Here is a 16355-nt window from a genome sequence, read left to right as displayed (position 1 = left end):
GATGACATTCACTGATTTTTAGAATATTTTGTTTGATAAAACAAATGTAAATGACTAAACAGAAATTAAAGCATAAAGACTGGAACGAGATCCAACAGTACAGCCCAAAGAGAAGCATTATTAAGACACAAAACAAAGAGAAACAAAGCAAAAACAGTGCAAAGCATGATAACTACATCAGAAAGCAGCAGAATGAAACCAACAATTAAAAGACAAAAAAAAAAAAAACACTACAAATAAATACAAAGTGGCCAATAAGAAAACAAAAACAGCCACAAAAAAGATGCAAATGGCAGCAAAGTGTGACAAATAACCACAAAAAGACCCACAAAAACATGCACAACAACCACAGAGATCAGATAATCAATAAGCCAAAAAAGTACAAATAGAAGTAAACACAGAGACAAAACTAATCCTGAAAAGATGCAAAACAACCATGAAAAGATGTAAAAAATTTTATAAATATGTAAACAAAAGTAAACATAATCAATAATGAAGAGACAATCAGCAAGAAAGAAATAGAAAAAAGTACTAAATACGGAAGAAACACATCATTTCATGCAAAAGTACACAAAAAGAAGAAAACATGTTAAAAGAGATTAAATACAACCACATAGACAGAGACAATGTTATGGGAAAAGGAAAGAGAGTGATATATGTATATGAATAAGATCTATTTTAAAAACACACTTATACTCTCTGGCTTTCAACCCAGTGTGAATTGTTTTGTTTTGTCATTTTTACTTTGTGCATCTACACTTTTATTATGAATTTATATAAAGTCTTTGGGCTAATATGTGTTTCTTTATTTCCATTTAAATTCTACATTTTCTTCTCTCTCTTGCATTTATTGTAGAGCACTTTGATCAGCTGTTAATTTTAAAGGGCTTTAGAAATAAAATAAATAAATAAATAAAATAAAAGGGGGTTGGTATGGTTATGGTGTGGTTGGTATGGCAGCAGTTGGGTTAATGGCTGATCTCCTCTTGTGGCAGATGGCTGACTCTGGTGGACTTCCCCAGCTCACACAGGTAACTCTTTCACAATTAATGGATTACCAATAACCCAGCAAAATAATTAAGAATTTCCATGCAGACCATGAATGCATCATTCACAAAGTGAAAAAGTGAAAATCTGACATGTTGTCTTCCAGCCCGGCAAGCTGACTGAAGCCTTCAAGTATTTCCTGCAGGGAATGGGCTACAGTAAGTATCCAGTGATGGTTTCTGAGTGGATGCAATAGCACAATGTTTGTGTTTTGTAGTAATTTCTTATTGAGTATTGTGGAAGGAATGAGTGAGTGATGTACTTAATGCAGAGGGACATGTTTTAATCTTGCCCTCTGTCTTCCTTGCCCCGTTCTCTCAGTCGCTTATGTGAAGGATCGGAGGTTGAGTGGAGGGACAGGTACTTCCTCCTCCCCGTTCACCTCTGACCTCTTATTGCTGCCCTGTTTGATGGCATTTTACAATTTCTTTTTATTTCTTTCCGTTCATTATTTTTGTTTATGAACAAAAATTTTGGGCTGTGATGATTTGTTTTACTTTTGCTCTCATTTCTGGTGGTTTATCCCGTTTACCCTGAGGACATTAAACCCCTTTGTTGTTTTATCAACACATTTTTTTTCCTCCAGAGGAAAAATATACTGCCTTCACTTCCCATCACTCCCCATCCTTTCACTGTTGCATCACCAGACTTGCTCTTTGCATGGCGTTCTGCTAGCTTTGAGCAAAGCCTTATAGCCTAAAAACAATAAACCATTCAATAATCTTTTAAAGCACTAAAAAAACTAAAATCTGAGCTCTCTAGCTTAAGGCTTTAGTTCCCCATTAAACAAAGACTTTGCAATAAAATGATCTGTATAAAACAAACAGTTTAAAAAGTGGAATATTTTGCAGAATATTTTTATTTGAAACTTTACAGACGCACGACATACCATGAGACAGTCAGCTGCAGGGATCATCAGTAAATGTCTGTTGCCCTTATGTGACTCACAGTTTTAGACCTCAACAGATCTGTCCATGAGATTAATCCTATGAGCTATGTAGGGTAGCAAATGGTTCTTTAGACAGGAAGTGGAAATAATAACAGTAGGCAAACTATGAAGTCACAATGGTACACACAAGCTTCTTTAATTTGACCTTTCTCTAAATCTACACACCTTTCAGTTCTTGTCTGTGCTGGATGTAAGATGACCAATGTGAAAGAAACGCTCAGATGTGTTTGATCGTTGGTAAATATGGTAGACCTACATCACACGGTGATAGCAGTTCAAAGCTGCTGATGTCACAGTTACACAACCAAATGATGATCATCCTGCAGGTCCTTGTAGGAACATTAAAAAAAACTTTCACCAACAAAACAGATTTATTGAAGAATACTGAATAAACAATATAATATAATTCAAACAGAGGAACCAAGCTTCTTATAACACCACCTGAGCTCTGAATGCATGATGCTGTACGATGTGTTTCTGTGCAGACACATTAGCAGCTTTAAATAACAACCCCAACCATTCATGGCTCTTCTCTGGGTCAGTCAACTGCCTTATTCACCAGCTACAAAGAGGGATGTTCTTCAGTTGTCCATATTAGCATGTACTCCCTCCATCTCCCCAACATCAAGTGATTACACTCGTTCTCTACAGAATATAGTGCTAATATTTTATGTTTTTCTACACCTTCTTCCTAGTGCCCTCAGCCAGCATGACTCGCCTGGCTCGCTCCAGGACGGCCTCCCTGACCAGCGCCGGCTCCATGGAGGGAAACCGTTCTCGGGCTTGCACTAACTCCGACAGCAGTGAGGGAGTCGGCGCCGTCACCCAAACCATGGAGGTGTCGTGCTGAAGAGTGAAAAGAAAAGAAATAGCAGACGGGGTTAGAAGGGATGGAGAGGGAAAGCGAGAAATACAAAAAGGGAAGATGAGTGTGAGGATTGACAGTCGAGAGAAAACATTGTGCTTGATGAAGGATGAAAGGTGACAGCCCTCTCCGTCTTCATCTTTCTTCTCCAGATCCTTTTGTCTGCCATCTGTAAAATACCATACGTATAGTCACTAACTCACCAAACTCACCTTTGAATATTCATCTCGACTGCCCTTTGCCAAACACTTAAAGATTTAAGCAGCTGGTTTTGTTCTTGAAATGTCATTCTTGTGTTTGCTAAGTGTTTCCTCTTTTTTTTTGCCTGCACATCCCCCCCCCCCCAAAAAAAAAGAAAAGTAAACACACACACACACACGGTAATAATACATAACCCTTTTTTTCAGTCCACGTGACAAAATGTCATTAAACAGCTGCTGTTAACATCTGAGGCGGAAATGGAAACAACAGAAATGACAAGACGACCTTTTCTGGGTTCCAAGACAAAAAATAGATAAAGTGTTATGCATGTGTATCTTCAAAGTAGTTAATATTTTGGGGGAAATGTAAGGATCTCTCTCTGTGAAGTTTGTAAGGATAGTGGTCTCTCCATGGGTAACAGGTGATAAGAAAGGTGGTGTGTCCAGAGTCCAACAGACAGCAGAACACCGTCTTATCGTAGCCGAGTTTGCCTGTAGTGTTTAGAGAGGAACTGTTAGCTTGTTTTAGAGCATAGTTTTAAAACAGCACACTTCTTTAAAACTGCACTTAGGAAAACTAAAATATCAGCGTACATGTTCTCCAACCTGGGCCTGAACTTTTTTTTAGTCCAATCAAACTTTATACAACTAGGAGGAATCGTTTGAGGTGCTTTGAAGTTTTATTACCTTAAAGCACGAAGTTGAACACCAGCTAGTCGTAAGCGCACTGATCCTATGACCAGGAAGCCTTGTCTCTTTTATTTCCATGATGGCATGTAGAGAATACGGCTGTTGTGTTTAACTCATCTTTATTTTGCGAAAGATGACAATCTGGAGCTGTATATTGTTGCAAGAAACTTAAAATGTGCAATTGCTGAAGAAATTGTGTGTGATTGCTATTGCACCTCATGTCAGTCAACACAGGCACTGGTTGCAAGTTGAACTGGCTGTGACTGGTGCAACATTTTAAAAGTAAAACATGTTTTATATACTTTACACAACAGGAGAAATAGTGATTTTTAAAGACCGTCTTTCGATTTTAGTGCATCCTAGTAGCAAAAATGCATGAAATAAAGCTTGTTTGTGGTGTTGGTTTGTATTCAAGAGCCAGATTTTTAGATCAGTACACTAGAGCATCAGAGAAGTAAATTGGATAGTTATGATTTGACAATAACAACAAAAAAAACATTCACCAATCAGACAGAAACAATACATTAGATTTTTAACTGATAAAATGTCTTCTGGGTCACATTAAACATTATAGTACCAAATATAGCATATATCTATGGATGTGGCCTATATCCCTATCTGCAGCATCATCCAATGAATGCTGGATACACAAATGATAGCAACCACTTCACAAATATACAGTAATAATAGTCTAATTACTGTATATTTGTATTTTATTGCATATTTTATCATATAATAATAAATTGATGACTTCAGTGAGAAGACGGCATCCCATTACATGACCTACTGACATCCTGATATATATCTTTTGTTTATAGTATGGAGAGATTATTAGATGAAAGATTTTGGATTCTCTTTAGACTGTGGTTGTGTGTGTTAGTCTGTTTGAATTAGAATTAGAGAGCACCTGGACTGTCTGCACATTCTGCAGACTAATGTGATTTAGCTGTGCATGTTAGGCAGACTCAGAAAAAATGGAAAACAAATCCATTCTTTTTGTTGAACCAAAGGCTGGATTCAGTCTGCAGTGTCTGGTCCTCTGAATGGACCACTAACAAGTATACATGTGTGACCTGTGTTGAAACCACATTTCGTTTGTGGAAATGTGCAATTGATCTTTTTGCTGTGTATTTTGTATTTCTGTTTGTCTAGCTGAGCATGAAAATGTTTTGCATGTTTTCTGACTAATCATGAATGATAATAAGGTTGAGGCTAAAACACTGAGGAGCTCAGAGGGCAGTAGCATGCAGCTGCCGCTGCGCTGAGTGAGAGCATCGCATTGACTTTCCCATCAGCTAAGATTTAGATAGATATGGGTGCTTTAAGAGAAAAGTCTTGTGGCCATATTTTAATATCCTGTAGTAGTTTGTGGGTGATTTTGAACATTTTTGAAACATTTTTTCTATGTTTTTTTTTTTTTAATCTTTTTTAAATCCACACTAGATTTTACTGGGTCGCACAGATCTCATGATCTACACATAATTTAGCCAACACAGGATATAGCATTTAAAGATGAATGTCTGTGAGTATTTTGAATCTTGAATGGTCTCTTTGGCTGCGCATATGCAAGAAGATTAGGTTTATAATGTTTAGTATGAGTAAATGTTTAAAAACTCATATATTTATGAAAGTTATAGGATACATCTCTTAGCTTTTAGAGCCATCTTTGGAGCTGAAAGTGTGTGGGACTGATTACATTGAAGAAAAGCAGACACAACTAATAATCACTAGTAAAGATAATGGATGACTAATTGCAACATATTAGCATGCAGAAAATATTTTCTATCAATATGTAATCCAGTTGGTATGAAATATGTTTAACTGCTTGAAAGGTTTGAGCTTTTATGTGTAACGTTAGCATGCATGCATGGGCATCTGTTATGTTTGTCTAAATGTTTTTCTCCTTCGGACGTGACAAATCAAAGCCAAATTGTCTACTGCTTTTTAAAAATTCTTATTTATGACATGTGATGTTAACCAAAACATCACAGATCGGCCCGACTGGTGAACACTTCTTTGCTGAGGTTGTATTAGAAAATATGGTCACTGAAATCCAACAGGCTTTAGTAACCGCATCGTGTAACTGAGTGCAGCTTTAAGCTCTGTGTTATTTCACATTTTAAGACAAGTTACAACATTAATGTATTATAGGAGTATTTAGTAACACGTATTTGCATGTAATTGTAAAAGTGATAGACCATTCTAGTATGAGTAGTATTCATTATGAGGCCATTTGTTAGCAGCTTCCATGTGGCTAGTTGAATAGAGCCATAGATGCAACCACTTTCATTTGTTTGTAGCTCCATTGCATGAACGTGGGCCTGTCCGTAGTCCGCTCTTTGTGGTCTCTAACTTAACTCGACAATCACTCTTTGATTCAAACCAAACCAGACCGGTGGGAACCAGGGCGGGACCAGGCTGACCTAGCTAGCTATCCTTCTTCCTTTACAGCACCCAGCCTCTTTGCGTGAATATACCAAAGCAACCTACCCACACAAACAAACACACATTATTCACATACACACATTTTCACACATGTACTGAAAGGAAAGCTGCGTGGGCTGAGTTTTGTAATGGAAACTGTGCCAAAGAAAAAACAGAAATACACAAAAACACAATTAAGGATTCCATCGCTAGACGGTCACTTGGTGTTTTGATGTGCTATGTAACCATAAACTCATCAGTATAGTGCTTTATAGTGCATATATACAGTAAGTGTAGATTTAGACTAGAGAAGCAGTGTGCTGTTGTCTGCTGTAATCCTGGACCGCCTATAATCTGGTCAGACACGCGTCCCCTGGTTATTTTCTTTCCTCTTTTAAGGTGCATCAACGTGCAGTCTTCAGGTGCCATCACTTCATTTCTTCTCGCTTTCAGTTGTAGAAACAAAAACTCTTCAGTCCTATGTCAGAAGGGACATAGCTTCCAATTGCTGAGGTGTGCGTTGTCTGAGGCCGCCTGTTAGGGGCGGGGCTTTTTTGGCGCCATTTGGGCTCCAAGCTCAGAATGTAGGGCAACTCCCAGCCACCTTAAAAGTAACCCTCTCCCCCTTAAAAGAAAAAAAAAAAAAAAAAATCTCACAAGGTGCCCCGGCTCTCACAGGCAAACCTAGTCGCACCCTAAAGGGCTATCAGCTAAAGTCACTTTTTAAGACGTTGTCATACTTCTAAGCACCAGGGGGCGCTAGAGACCAACAGACTGGTAATGATTAGCGTTTTCTTTTTTGGATGCAAAGACAAAGAAGTTTTATGAAAACAGAGAGAGATGCTGACCTGAAATATAGCTGAATGAATGTTAAAAAGGAAAAGAATGTGAATTTGTCAAAGCATGAGAGATTAATTGTTGTTTCAACTATCCAATAAGCTAAATGTTTTAAAGATGTAGAGGAGGAGATTATGAGGCCCGATCAAACACCTTGACGTAATGATTTTTTTTACAAACACTCAAGGTTGCATTTGTGGAGTTTGTGCATGACCATCATTCAGTGTTTCTTCTCTTCACTAAGCTATTTTCTGCCATCTACACTTCGGTTTCCTCCTACACGACTTCTACCCACACTGCCTGGGGGGGCTCCTGAATGTATCTTGTCCCTTTTGAAGTGCTGTACAGTATTGTCAACCTACACCTCATTCTCACCACGGTTTGCACTTCTTATCTATGCCCCCACTTCTCTGACATTTAACTCTTTACACCCAGTTCATTTCTGAGCTCTCCTCTTTAAAACGTCTTTTAATAGTAAGGTCGACTTCTGAAAGTCTGCAGCTCCTATAAGCTGGCGCCGGATCGGTTTGTACAGACCTTGGTCCTCCTTCGTCTTGTAGATACTTTTTATTTATAGAGCAGGTTACCTGAACCAAACACTAATGCTACTGTAATGTGAGAAAACACATTTCTGTTTCTCTTCCCTCTGAGTTTTTTTATAGGCAAATGTAGGATGTAACCTCATCTTGATTTCATGATCTTGTTTTATATGTTACTACTACTCTTATGCTTCTTCTTACTGCCTACTACATTATGATTGATTTGTATGAAGCAATAAGTTTTTTTTGTTTTGTTTTGTTTTGTTTTTTCTTTGGATTGTTTCATATTGTGGGAGTCTTCCCTATTAGCTTGTTTCTATTCACAACAGTAGAACGACTCTTACCTGCTTGGTTGTCATTCAAATGTGTACTGTAAAATTTTAATATATAAATATATACATTATAAATAAAAATTACAATGTTAGATGTCTCTGTCCATGTACTGATCAAGTAACAAGTAAGAAATAAAAACTTAATGTGAGAATTTGATGAGTCAGGTGTCTTTTTTTCTTTGCATTAAAACCTGAAAAAATAAGCAGTAAGTGACTGATGAACCCCTCTATCAAGCCTCATATACTTTCAAATATACAACCTATTAAGGCAAAGAATTTCATGCACCACCAAAGGATTCTTAGACACTGCTTCTGCAAGGCCAATTTTGATGCAGAGGGTGTGACATACACAAAGAAGAGCTCATAATAATGTGTTGATGTAATGCTCTGCAGAGCCAACTGCATGATGCATGATGGTCATGAAGCAATGCATGCTGGTTAAAAATTTGGTCAGGCACCTGGAAATTTCCAATTATCATGAGGTTTAATCCTTGCTGAAATGGGCTAACTGAAGATAAGGCAGACTCTGCAGCAGCTACACCTGCCTGGATTAGTTAAAGGTTTTACTGATGTGGATGATATGCAACAAGTTCTATGCTCAGTTCTCTTTTTTTGACTGAATAGAATGATAAAACTAAAGTTATGAAAATGTATGTGTATATTATGCCTGCTTGTGGTTTAATAGAGAAATATTTGTGATGTACAGAGGGCATAAAGAAAGAGGACAAGGTTTGAACATGCAGTACATTTAAATAGCTTAGTTTGTCTCCAAATGTTTGGGACACAGCTGTGGAGGCATGGAAGGGGGAAAACTTAAACTTATTTAAAACAAAAATAAAGGCACTGACAAACCATAGTGCCCAAAATATCTTAAATATCAAATCACGGTGACAAGCGAGGCAGAAAAACATAAATTTGTCAGGAGAGCTAACACAAAGGAGAGCAAGAACAAGCTAACCAGTTAAATAGTCTTTGCTAACTTAGACAAATGGCCTGAAACAAAGGGAAACCTTCAGTTTTTGTACTGAAAAGGAATGGAAACTAGAACAAGATAAGATAAGACCAGACAATATAATATAATGTAATATAATATAATATAATATAATATAATATAATATAATATAAGAGAAGAGAAGAGAAGAGAAGAGAAGAGAAGAGAAGCTTTATTCATCCACTAAAGGGGAAATTTCTTTGCCTTCAAGCATCTCATACATTCACAATGAGGAAAAACATGATAAAAACCTTACATATGTAAATATACTAAAAATGTGAAATATGTATTTGGGGGAAACGAAAGCTAGACTAAGTGGGAAAAATGATGAACAGACTATAGGATGCACCACAAACCTGAAAGTGAAAGCAAAAAAAACCAAAAAAAAAAAAACTACAAAACCAAAATACACATAAGAAAACCAAAAAAATTTATATTATTATAAATTTATTTAGATAAAATTATTACAAGTAGTTTCATTTTCATTTATTTAAAAACATCCATTTTCTTTGAGTTGCTTGTAGTTATACCTTCTGTCTGAAAGCTTATCCTTCCCTCTTGTGTTTTATCTGTTTGCCATTAATCTTCCAGGTATATTAAATCTGCTTGTCTTTCCTCCATCCTCCTTCTGTCCTGCATCTGTACTCTTACTTTGTGCCTTCATTTGTCGCTCATCATCTTTTTCCTACCGTTTCACCTTTTCTTTTAGGCCCTCTGATATTTTTTTCTGTGCCTACTTAGCAACGTCTGTTTTACATCACTGCACTTTTGTTGGTTCCATAAAGCTCTGTTGTTTTATTTCTTTTACTTGCCAGTCTCCATGGAGGGCCACGCATTTCTTTAACTTACTTAAGCAAGACCTGTTCACTAATAAAAGCACATTTATTTAGGAGGCTTTTGGATATCCAGTCAAACTGCACTATCCAGTTAGTGCCCATTTGATGTTGTGTGTAAACAACAAAAAACACTTAAACCTGCCAACAGCTTCAGCATGAATGTAATGCAGTGTTAGGGTGTAAATCATGAGTTTGATCATGATATATGTTTGTCTATATTAAAATTCTGTCATGATACAGTGTAAATATGATTGATGAGGCAATATCCTGTCCTGATTTGACAATATCACTGCCTCATATATCAAATCACAAATCTTCTGATCATACCATTGGTGGTTTGATCCCCTCTACCTGTTAGTGTCCTTGAGGACAACAGTATTAATTAAAATATTAATTCTGAAGTTCATCACTGTGTTTGTAGATGAATGAAGGGATGTATTTATAGTTTTATAGATGCTGTGTGATAAAATGCGCTGCATAGTTTGACATCACATCACTTTAATTTCAATGAAAAGATGGAAAACCATGAAAAAAAGACCAAAAACTTGTATTTGAGGAATTATGATACACATAATTCTGAATTTACTCAGCAAGCAGGCTTTTATGAAAATGTGTTATATGTTTCCTCAAACAAAACTTTGTAAGAAACCAGTTTGGAGTCACAGTAGGCATGCAGCATCTGGTCCACGGGGCTGTAGTTCAAGAAAAGAATATTGGGAGACATCTTGTTGATGAAGATACCAAGGTTAAAATTCTCCTTCCCTGTTGAGGTGTCGAATGAATAAAAGATCTCCTCCACGTCTTTGTTAATGTAACGTGTGGCGTAGAGGATGCCGCAGGCCATAAAGGTGTTGGTCACACTCTGCTTGTAGACGGAACTGTACCAGGTCCGACCGAGCTTCAGCTGTTGACCTGGCTCCACTTTAGACAGAACCAGGTTGCCAAAGTTCTGGGTGGTGGTGTAGATCACCCAGATGCCAGACTCATCTGTGGCCAGGTCCAGGTCAGTGAATGGGTAGCATTCGTCAATGTGACAGAAGTTACCTTTTGAGTTATACCTGGAAGAAGAAAACCTCAAGCTTTACTTTTTGGGGACTTTGAATATATTTACAAGGAAAAAGGAAAACTACATTTAGCTACCCCCCGCTTTTACTTCGAACCAAATATACCAATACGTAATTTATTTACTGTTCAAGTACATTAAGAACCAACCTTGTGCCTTTGGGCAAATTTAAATTGGAGATACTTTTGCTGGTCAGGTTGAATTGACAAACAGCATCTGTGTTGAAACAGTTGTAGTACAAAGCTCCTCTATACAGAACCACGTTTGGACCCTGGATGGTGTTGGTGGCCGGGTTGTTTGAGTGGATCAGGATATTACCTGGCAGAAAAAGGACAGGAAGCCAAACTCATTAAGCTCTTGAATGAATGAATGAATGAATGAATGAATGAATGAATGAATGAATGCCAAAAAGTGACACCAATAGATTTGCTCTTTGCAAGTCTAAAAAGACATGTGCAAACTTGATATAAAAGTCTGATGCTAATGTTTGTGCATGAATCACATTAAATGGGCAAAACTATTGTGTGTAATCTCAGAACATTATATCTTTGACAAGTAGAATAGCTCACCATCATTGTGAACAACTGTTTAGGAAATTTTAGCTTTTGAAATGAGAATAATCACCAGTTTTCACTGTCGATAAAACTGGCAATGATGCTGATGCGCTATTCACCCACCTGTTGGACCTCCATATTGCCAGCTTTGAGGACAGAGTATAGCTCAAATCTTAGAGCACAATCTCACAATTAGCAAAACTTATTCTAACTTTATTCTTAAAGCATTTAGCTAAAGCTTTATTTATTTATTTATTTTTCACAATTGCCATTAATTATTGCTTAGCTAATACACTACCGAGCTAGCTTATACCTCTCCCTTTTTGTAGACCAAGAAACCCATAAGTGAAATAATATAAAAAGTGGGCCAGGTCAGATTTTAGAACAGGTGCACCATCTATTGAGGACTGCGTTCCTGTTATCTGAGCCAAAAAGTTTTCAAAATTATTATTATTATTTTAAAATATTTTAAAGGAAAAATGTCACTTTTATGTTATAATTTATGTTATAAACAATATACATATATATATATGTATATATATATATATATACTTTTTGGTTTTGTCATGTTTGTCACTGCCTAGATGCAACCGGGTGGGCTCTGAATTCAGCTCCATACCTGGGACGCTCAGCCCAGCAATGAGGGAGCTCAGACTGGAGTACTGGCGGATGTAGTTGGAATGCCTGTTGTTGGACGTCATCATTACAAGCCAATGCCAACTTTCTTTTCCAGGCTCTGGTTTGGGATCTCGGCCCCAGGCTCCATACTTGTATGAGCCCGGATATTCCCCTGCTGTGTAGACTCTCGGACCAGAGATGTTCAGAAATCGACCATAGGGACAACTACCTGAGAGAAGATAAGATAAAAAACAAATAAATAAGCATTTTATTTCTGGTCACAACATCTTGTTACCACATAGTTCGGCTGATGGTAATGAGAGTTTTGAAACTAACCCTCTGGAGGCAGAGTGGGTTTGGGGGTGGGGTGTGATCCATTCCTGCACTGGTCCAGGTCTCTCTTTAGACGTTGGTTAGCGTGCTGACTCTTCACCACCTGCATGGTGTCGAACTTTTCCATCTCCTGCATGTCTCCTTTAAAATCTAGCAGCTTAGATGAAACAGATATTCAAGGATTTCATTAACACACACTACACATCCTCAACATGGTGATTATTTCATCCCAGATATGACTGCAAATACATGAAGGACTCATTGTCAACAGAGAGATCATAGACTGAATGACTAAAAGAAACAGTATAAATTTGTGTGTACTTGAATATAGAGTAAACTAACAGCTACCTTAAAAGCGCTTGTTAAAAAATGCCTGGTGTTTCCTGGTGCTTAGAGTACAGCTTGTTTAATGATTGACTCAAAATCATATCACAGACTACATATAAAGATGGCAGCTCCAAACATGATCTTTATTGGTTGAAAAGCCCCTTTATGCATTAAGCTATGACAAAGACGCAGCAAATATAAGAAATAAAAGAAGTAAAGATTGCATATAAAAGAACTGAAGGGGATATTACCCTGGTAAATATAGAAGCTGCAAGCAAAAGGTATCTATAAACTATAGTTGTTTATGGACTGTAGAGCTGCACATCTCCTCTAGTCAGTTCATTCAAGTATAACCTGATGTCAGAATGTGCTGCACTTAGGTCAGTTTCAGTTTTTTATAACTGCATCATTGATAAACTTGACTGAAGTGGACTTGACTAGTCTCAGTGGCAGTAAAGCAAAACAGAAATTTTCATTTGTTTGTGTAATACAGCTGCTCGAAGAATTTTCCATTCATTCTTAAGAAGCCGTGACACACTGAGTTAGTGCTGAGCACTGGCTCTGCCAGGGAAACAAACTCTGAGTGCATAATCTGTGCAGGTTTCTTTGTGCATACATAGATTTAGTTCTAAAGCTACATCTGGCCCTGGGTATCTTGAAAGTAAAGAGTGTTGTCTTTCCTGATCATCAAATCCCGAGGAGACATCTTTGGTTTCTAATTACAAAGTTACACATTTCTAATCTCTCGCTATAAATTGTCATGCCTCCCTGCTGCTACAAAAATATCTGTGCACCTTCTTGTATTTCAACTAATCAACCTTAATATATGGCTAAAATCTGTTAAACTGGTTGTTTTTTCACACAATGAAACTGATTAAGTTGCTGAAGTGATGAAACATGAGCAACAATCATCAGAAACACCTTTTTTGTTTTCCTAATGTTACCACCAGAAACACAGAAATTTACCTCAGTTAAAGACCGTCTCCTGATTCTGATTTTGTCCATTGATATTTCAAAATTTTCACGTTTATCATTTTAGTGAAAAAGCAATAAAAACTGCAAATTTACATGAAAATCATTCTGTAGGACACAGCAGTCACAGTGATGAAAGCACTTAGCAGCGCGTGGTTGGGAATATACCTGCTGAGTGGCGTTAGCAGAGAGGTCCTGGTGTGCCAGCATGGTGCTGTTGAGTTTATCCATCAGCTGGTTGACTTCAGCAAGTTCGTTGTCTATGACGTGCAAACTGAGAGCTCCGTACAGCTCTCCGTCATTCTCCTTTTCCAGCATCTCCAAATCCTTCTCCAGCTGTGGCAGCCGCCGATCCAAACCCAGCAGAAGACTTTCTAACTCGAAGGTCTGTGGCAGAACAACAGTCAGCATGGGTGCAGACATGAAGGAGGTTGGAATTAACAGGAACGATTACCTTCTGTGGGGTGATGTTCTTGTTGCAGTCTGAGGCATTATCCTGCACTGTTTTCAGCTTGTCATAAGGGAAGGCCTTCTCCGAGGTACTTAACTCACACACACACTTATCAGGTGATGCTGTCTGAAATTATGAATATATCACACACCAGGTTAGGCACATGCTTGAAATTAATAAAAGTATTTCATGATTCTAACTTGAGCGTTTCTTACCTGCTGGGTGACAGTGAACAGAGAAGAAAGCAGAAAGATCACACACAGCATCCTGACAGATCAGCGAGCAGAGCTACATGAAACAATCTAAGCACAGATTCATTATGAGAGTGTTTCACTATTAGCTAATAGCAAACACTCCCACTAACTTCATGTGCACGTGTGTCATATTTCACTTCCTTCTTTTAGTCGAGAGTGAAGAAACACTAAAGGTATTGAACTGATGAGACATTTTATCAGCAGGCATATAGGGCAAATGTAAAAAGAAAAAGTTTAAATAAAAGAGAACAAGATTCAGCTTCTTCTTTTAGTTGGTTTCTGTTTTGCTCAAAAGCCTGGGAAATATCTTATTGCTCAATATGCACAATGTGGTTGTATCAATAGTGTAATAACAACCAATACCATAATAACTTGCCAAAATTATAATAATTCTGGCCATTTCAAGTTTAATTAAGGTAATAAAATAATAATTTGCCAATATTGTCATTTGCTTTTCTTTATATTTTTTACATTTCTATATTAGAGTTCATTGTGAAGTTAAGTGCCATTATTGGGCCAGTCTAGTTAGTTTCAGGTTCATATGAGGTCTGAATCATTTTAACAATTTCCTGGAGAAATGTTTGAAAGAAATTTTAATGTTTGAAAAAAATGTGGTCAAATTATTTGACAACATGCAGCAGAGACACTAAAATGACATTATGAAATTAAGTAAACAAATAAAAACATTGTAAATAAAGATTTTTTTTTTATAACAAATATTGAGGATCTGGTTTTTATAACCATAATTAAAGGGAGAGAATGTTTCACAGTACATATTTGTGATGAATTAAAATTACAACTATGCCATTCACTATACTTTTTCAAGTTTCAAGTTGTTTATTTGTCATATGCATATGCAAGATGGCAGTGAAATGCAATCGTACATGCATCCCAGCCTATGCACACTCATAACAAAAACCCCACAGAAATAAACTAAAGAAATAATGAATATAAATATAATAAGCCACACAGCCATGATTGTGCAGGGATGTGCTATGTGATGTGATGTGATATGCTTATGGGGTAAAAACTTGATTACATTATTGGCAAGTTATTTGCTTTTATGGAAGCAAATAACTTGGGTCTCAGGTTGAGAAGCTCCACACCTGCTTCTGGTTCCTGTTCCTGAGGGGGTCTCAGGTCGAGACGCTTCTCCTTGGTTCCTGTTCCCAAGGGGGTCCCTAATCGGGAGGCTCTTCTGTCATTGAGGAGGTCTCTGGTCAAGACATTCCTCCTCTGGTTCCTGTCTCCATGGGGGCCCTGGCTCGTGACACTCCTCCATTGCCTCCTGAGGGTCATGTCTTTGAGGAGGTTATTCCTCCCCTGCCAGTGGTCTCTGAGGCAGTCACTCCCCCTCTGCCTGTGGTCTGTGTATCTGAGGAGGTTGCTCCCCCTCTGCCTGTGGCCTACGTCTCCGACGAGGTCGCTCCTCTTTTGCCTGTGGTTTACGTCTCCAAGGAGGTCACACCTCCTCTGCCTCTTGTGGTTTCTGCCGCTGAGGTTGCTTCTCCTCTGGCTTTGGCAACAGGATTTGTCCTTGAGTGGATGCTGCTGAGCCCTCCAGAGATCCAGCTCCAGTCTGCATGGCCTCCCGACTTACCTCCTGAACCAAGCCTGCTGTCGTCACTGCCTCCTGACTGACCTACTGAACTTTGTCGCCCAGACTGTTTGCTTGGGCCTGGGCCCTTCTTCGGGCCCCTTCTGCCCGCCAGGCTTTGGCCTGTTGTTTCTTTTTCTTTTTTTTTTCTTTGGACTTTGTGGGTTGTTTGGAAGCCGGCCCTTAAGGGGTCCAGTTTTGGTTTTGTCATGTTTAGTTTAGTTTCCTATTTTGTAGCTTTCCTTCACGTGTTTTCTGTTCCTGGCTCGTTAGCTCACCTGGTTTGATTACCCATTCACTTCAGCTGCTCTTGATTACTCCCTCTGTGTATTAATACCCCATGGTTTTTAGCATCTTTGTCAGATTCTTGTGGTTTAGTCCCAGCAGTTTGTGGTTTTTACTGTCGTTCTGGAAGTCTGGAACCCAGACCTGCGCCCCCGAGCTTCTTCCCAGAAGATCTCAAAGGAGGAGGCCGT

The 16355-nt window shown here is 38.2% G+C and overlaps 2 protein-coding genes across 7 annotated transcripts in view; one reads left to right on the top strand and one right to left on the bottom strand.

The window, feature by feature from the left end:
- The window catches only part of ndrg4 (NDRG family member 4), a 62466-nt gene extending 58287 nt beyond the window's left edge, over positions 1-4179 (top strand). For 4 of the 6 annotated variants that reach the window (XM_041997371.1, XM_041997372.1, XM_041997368.1 and 1 more), the window contains 4 exons: positions 996-1031; positions 1154-1205; positions 1369-1407; positions 2692-4179. In XM_041997371.1, coding sequence (XP_041853305.1) covers positions 996-1031; positions 1154-1205; positions 1369-1407; positions 2692-2846 — 282 coding nt within the window. In that variant the 3' untranslated portion in view covers positions 2847-4179. The remainder of the gene's footprint in view (positions 1-995; positions 1032-1153; positions 1206-1368; positions 1408-2691) is intronic. The other 2 variants (XM_041997369.1, XM_041997374.1) reach the window with 1 other exon arrangement.
- A 4850-nt stretch (positions 4180-9029) lies between these two features.
- On the bottom strand, positions 9030-14369 carry LOC121646890 (olfactomedin-4-like). The gene is made up of 7 exons (XM_041995973.1): positions 14244-14369; positions 14032-14154; positions 13746-13964; positions 12282-12435; positions 11947-12174; positions 10923-11091; positions 9030-10768 (listed from the first exon to the last, which is right to left on the bottom strand). Exons 1-7 carry the CDS (start codon positions 14292-14294, stop codon positions 10312-10314), a joined length of 1401 nt encoding a protein of 466 aa, XP_041851907.1. The 5' UTR covers positions 14295-14369; the 3' UTR covers positions 9030-10311.
- Positions 14370-16355: the final 1986 nt, after the last annotated feature.

The sequence above is a fragment of the Melanotaenia boesemani genome, chromosome 10, assembly GCF_017639745.1.
Source record: "Melanotaenia boesemani isolate fMelBoe1 chromosome 10, fMelBoe1.pri, whole genome shotgun sequence".
Lineage (NCBI taxonomy): Eukaryota > Metazoa > Chordata > Actinopteri > Atheriniformes > Melanotaeniidae > Melanotaenia > Melanotaenia boesemani.
The sequence above is the reverse complement of the archived record's forward strand: the minus strand, read 5'-3'. Positions and strand labels throughout refer to the sequence as shown.

Bases quoted from the DNA above. Each gene is read 5' to 3' on its own strand.
- LOC121646890 (XM_041995973.1), bottom strand. From the start codon at position 14,294: ATGCTGTGTGTGATCTTTCTGCTTTCTTCTCTGTTCACTGTCACCCAG. The intron at 14,155-14,243 runs GTAAGAAACGCT...TCATAATTTCAG, and splicing joins TGTTCACTGTCACCCAGCAG to ACAGCATCACCTGATAAGTG. The intron at 12,175-12,281 runs GTTAGTTTCAAA...ATCTTCTCTCAG, and splicing joins ACCCACTCTGCCTCCAGAGG to GTAGTTGTCCCTATGGTCGA.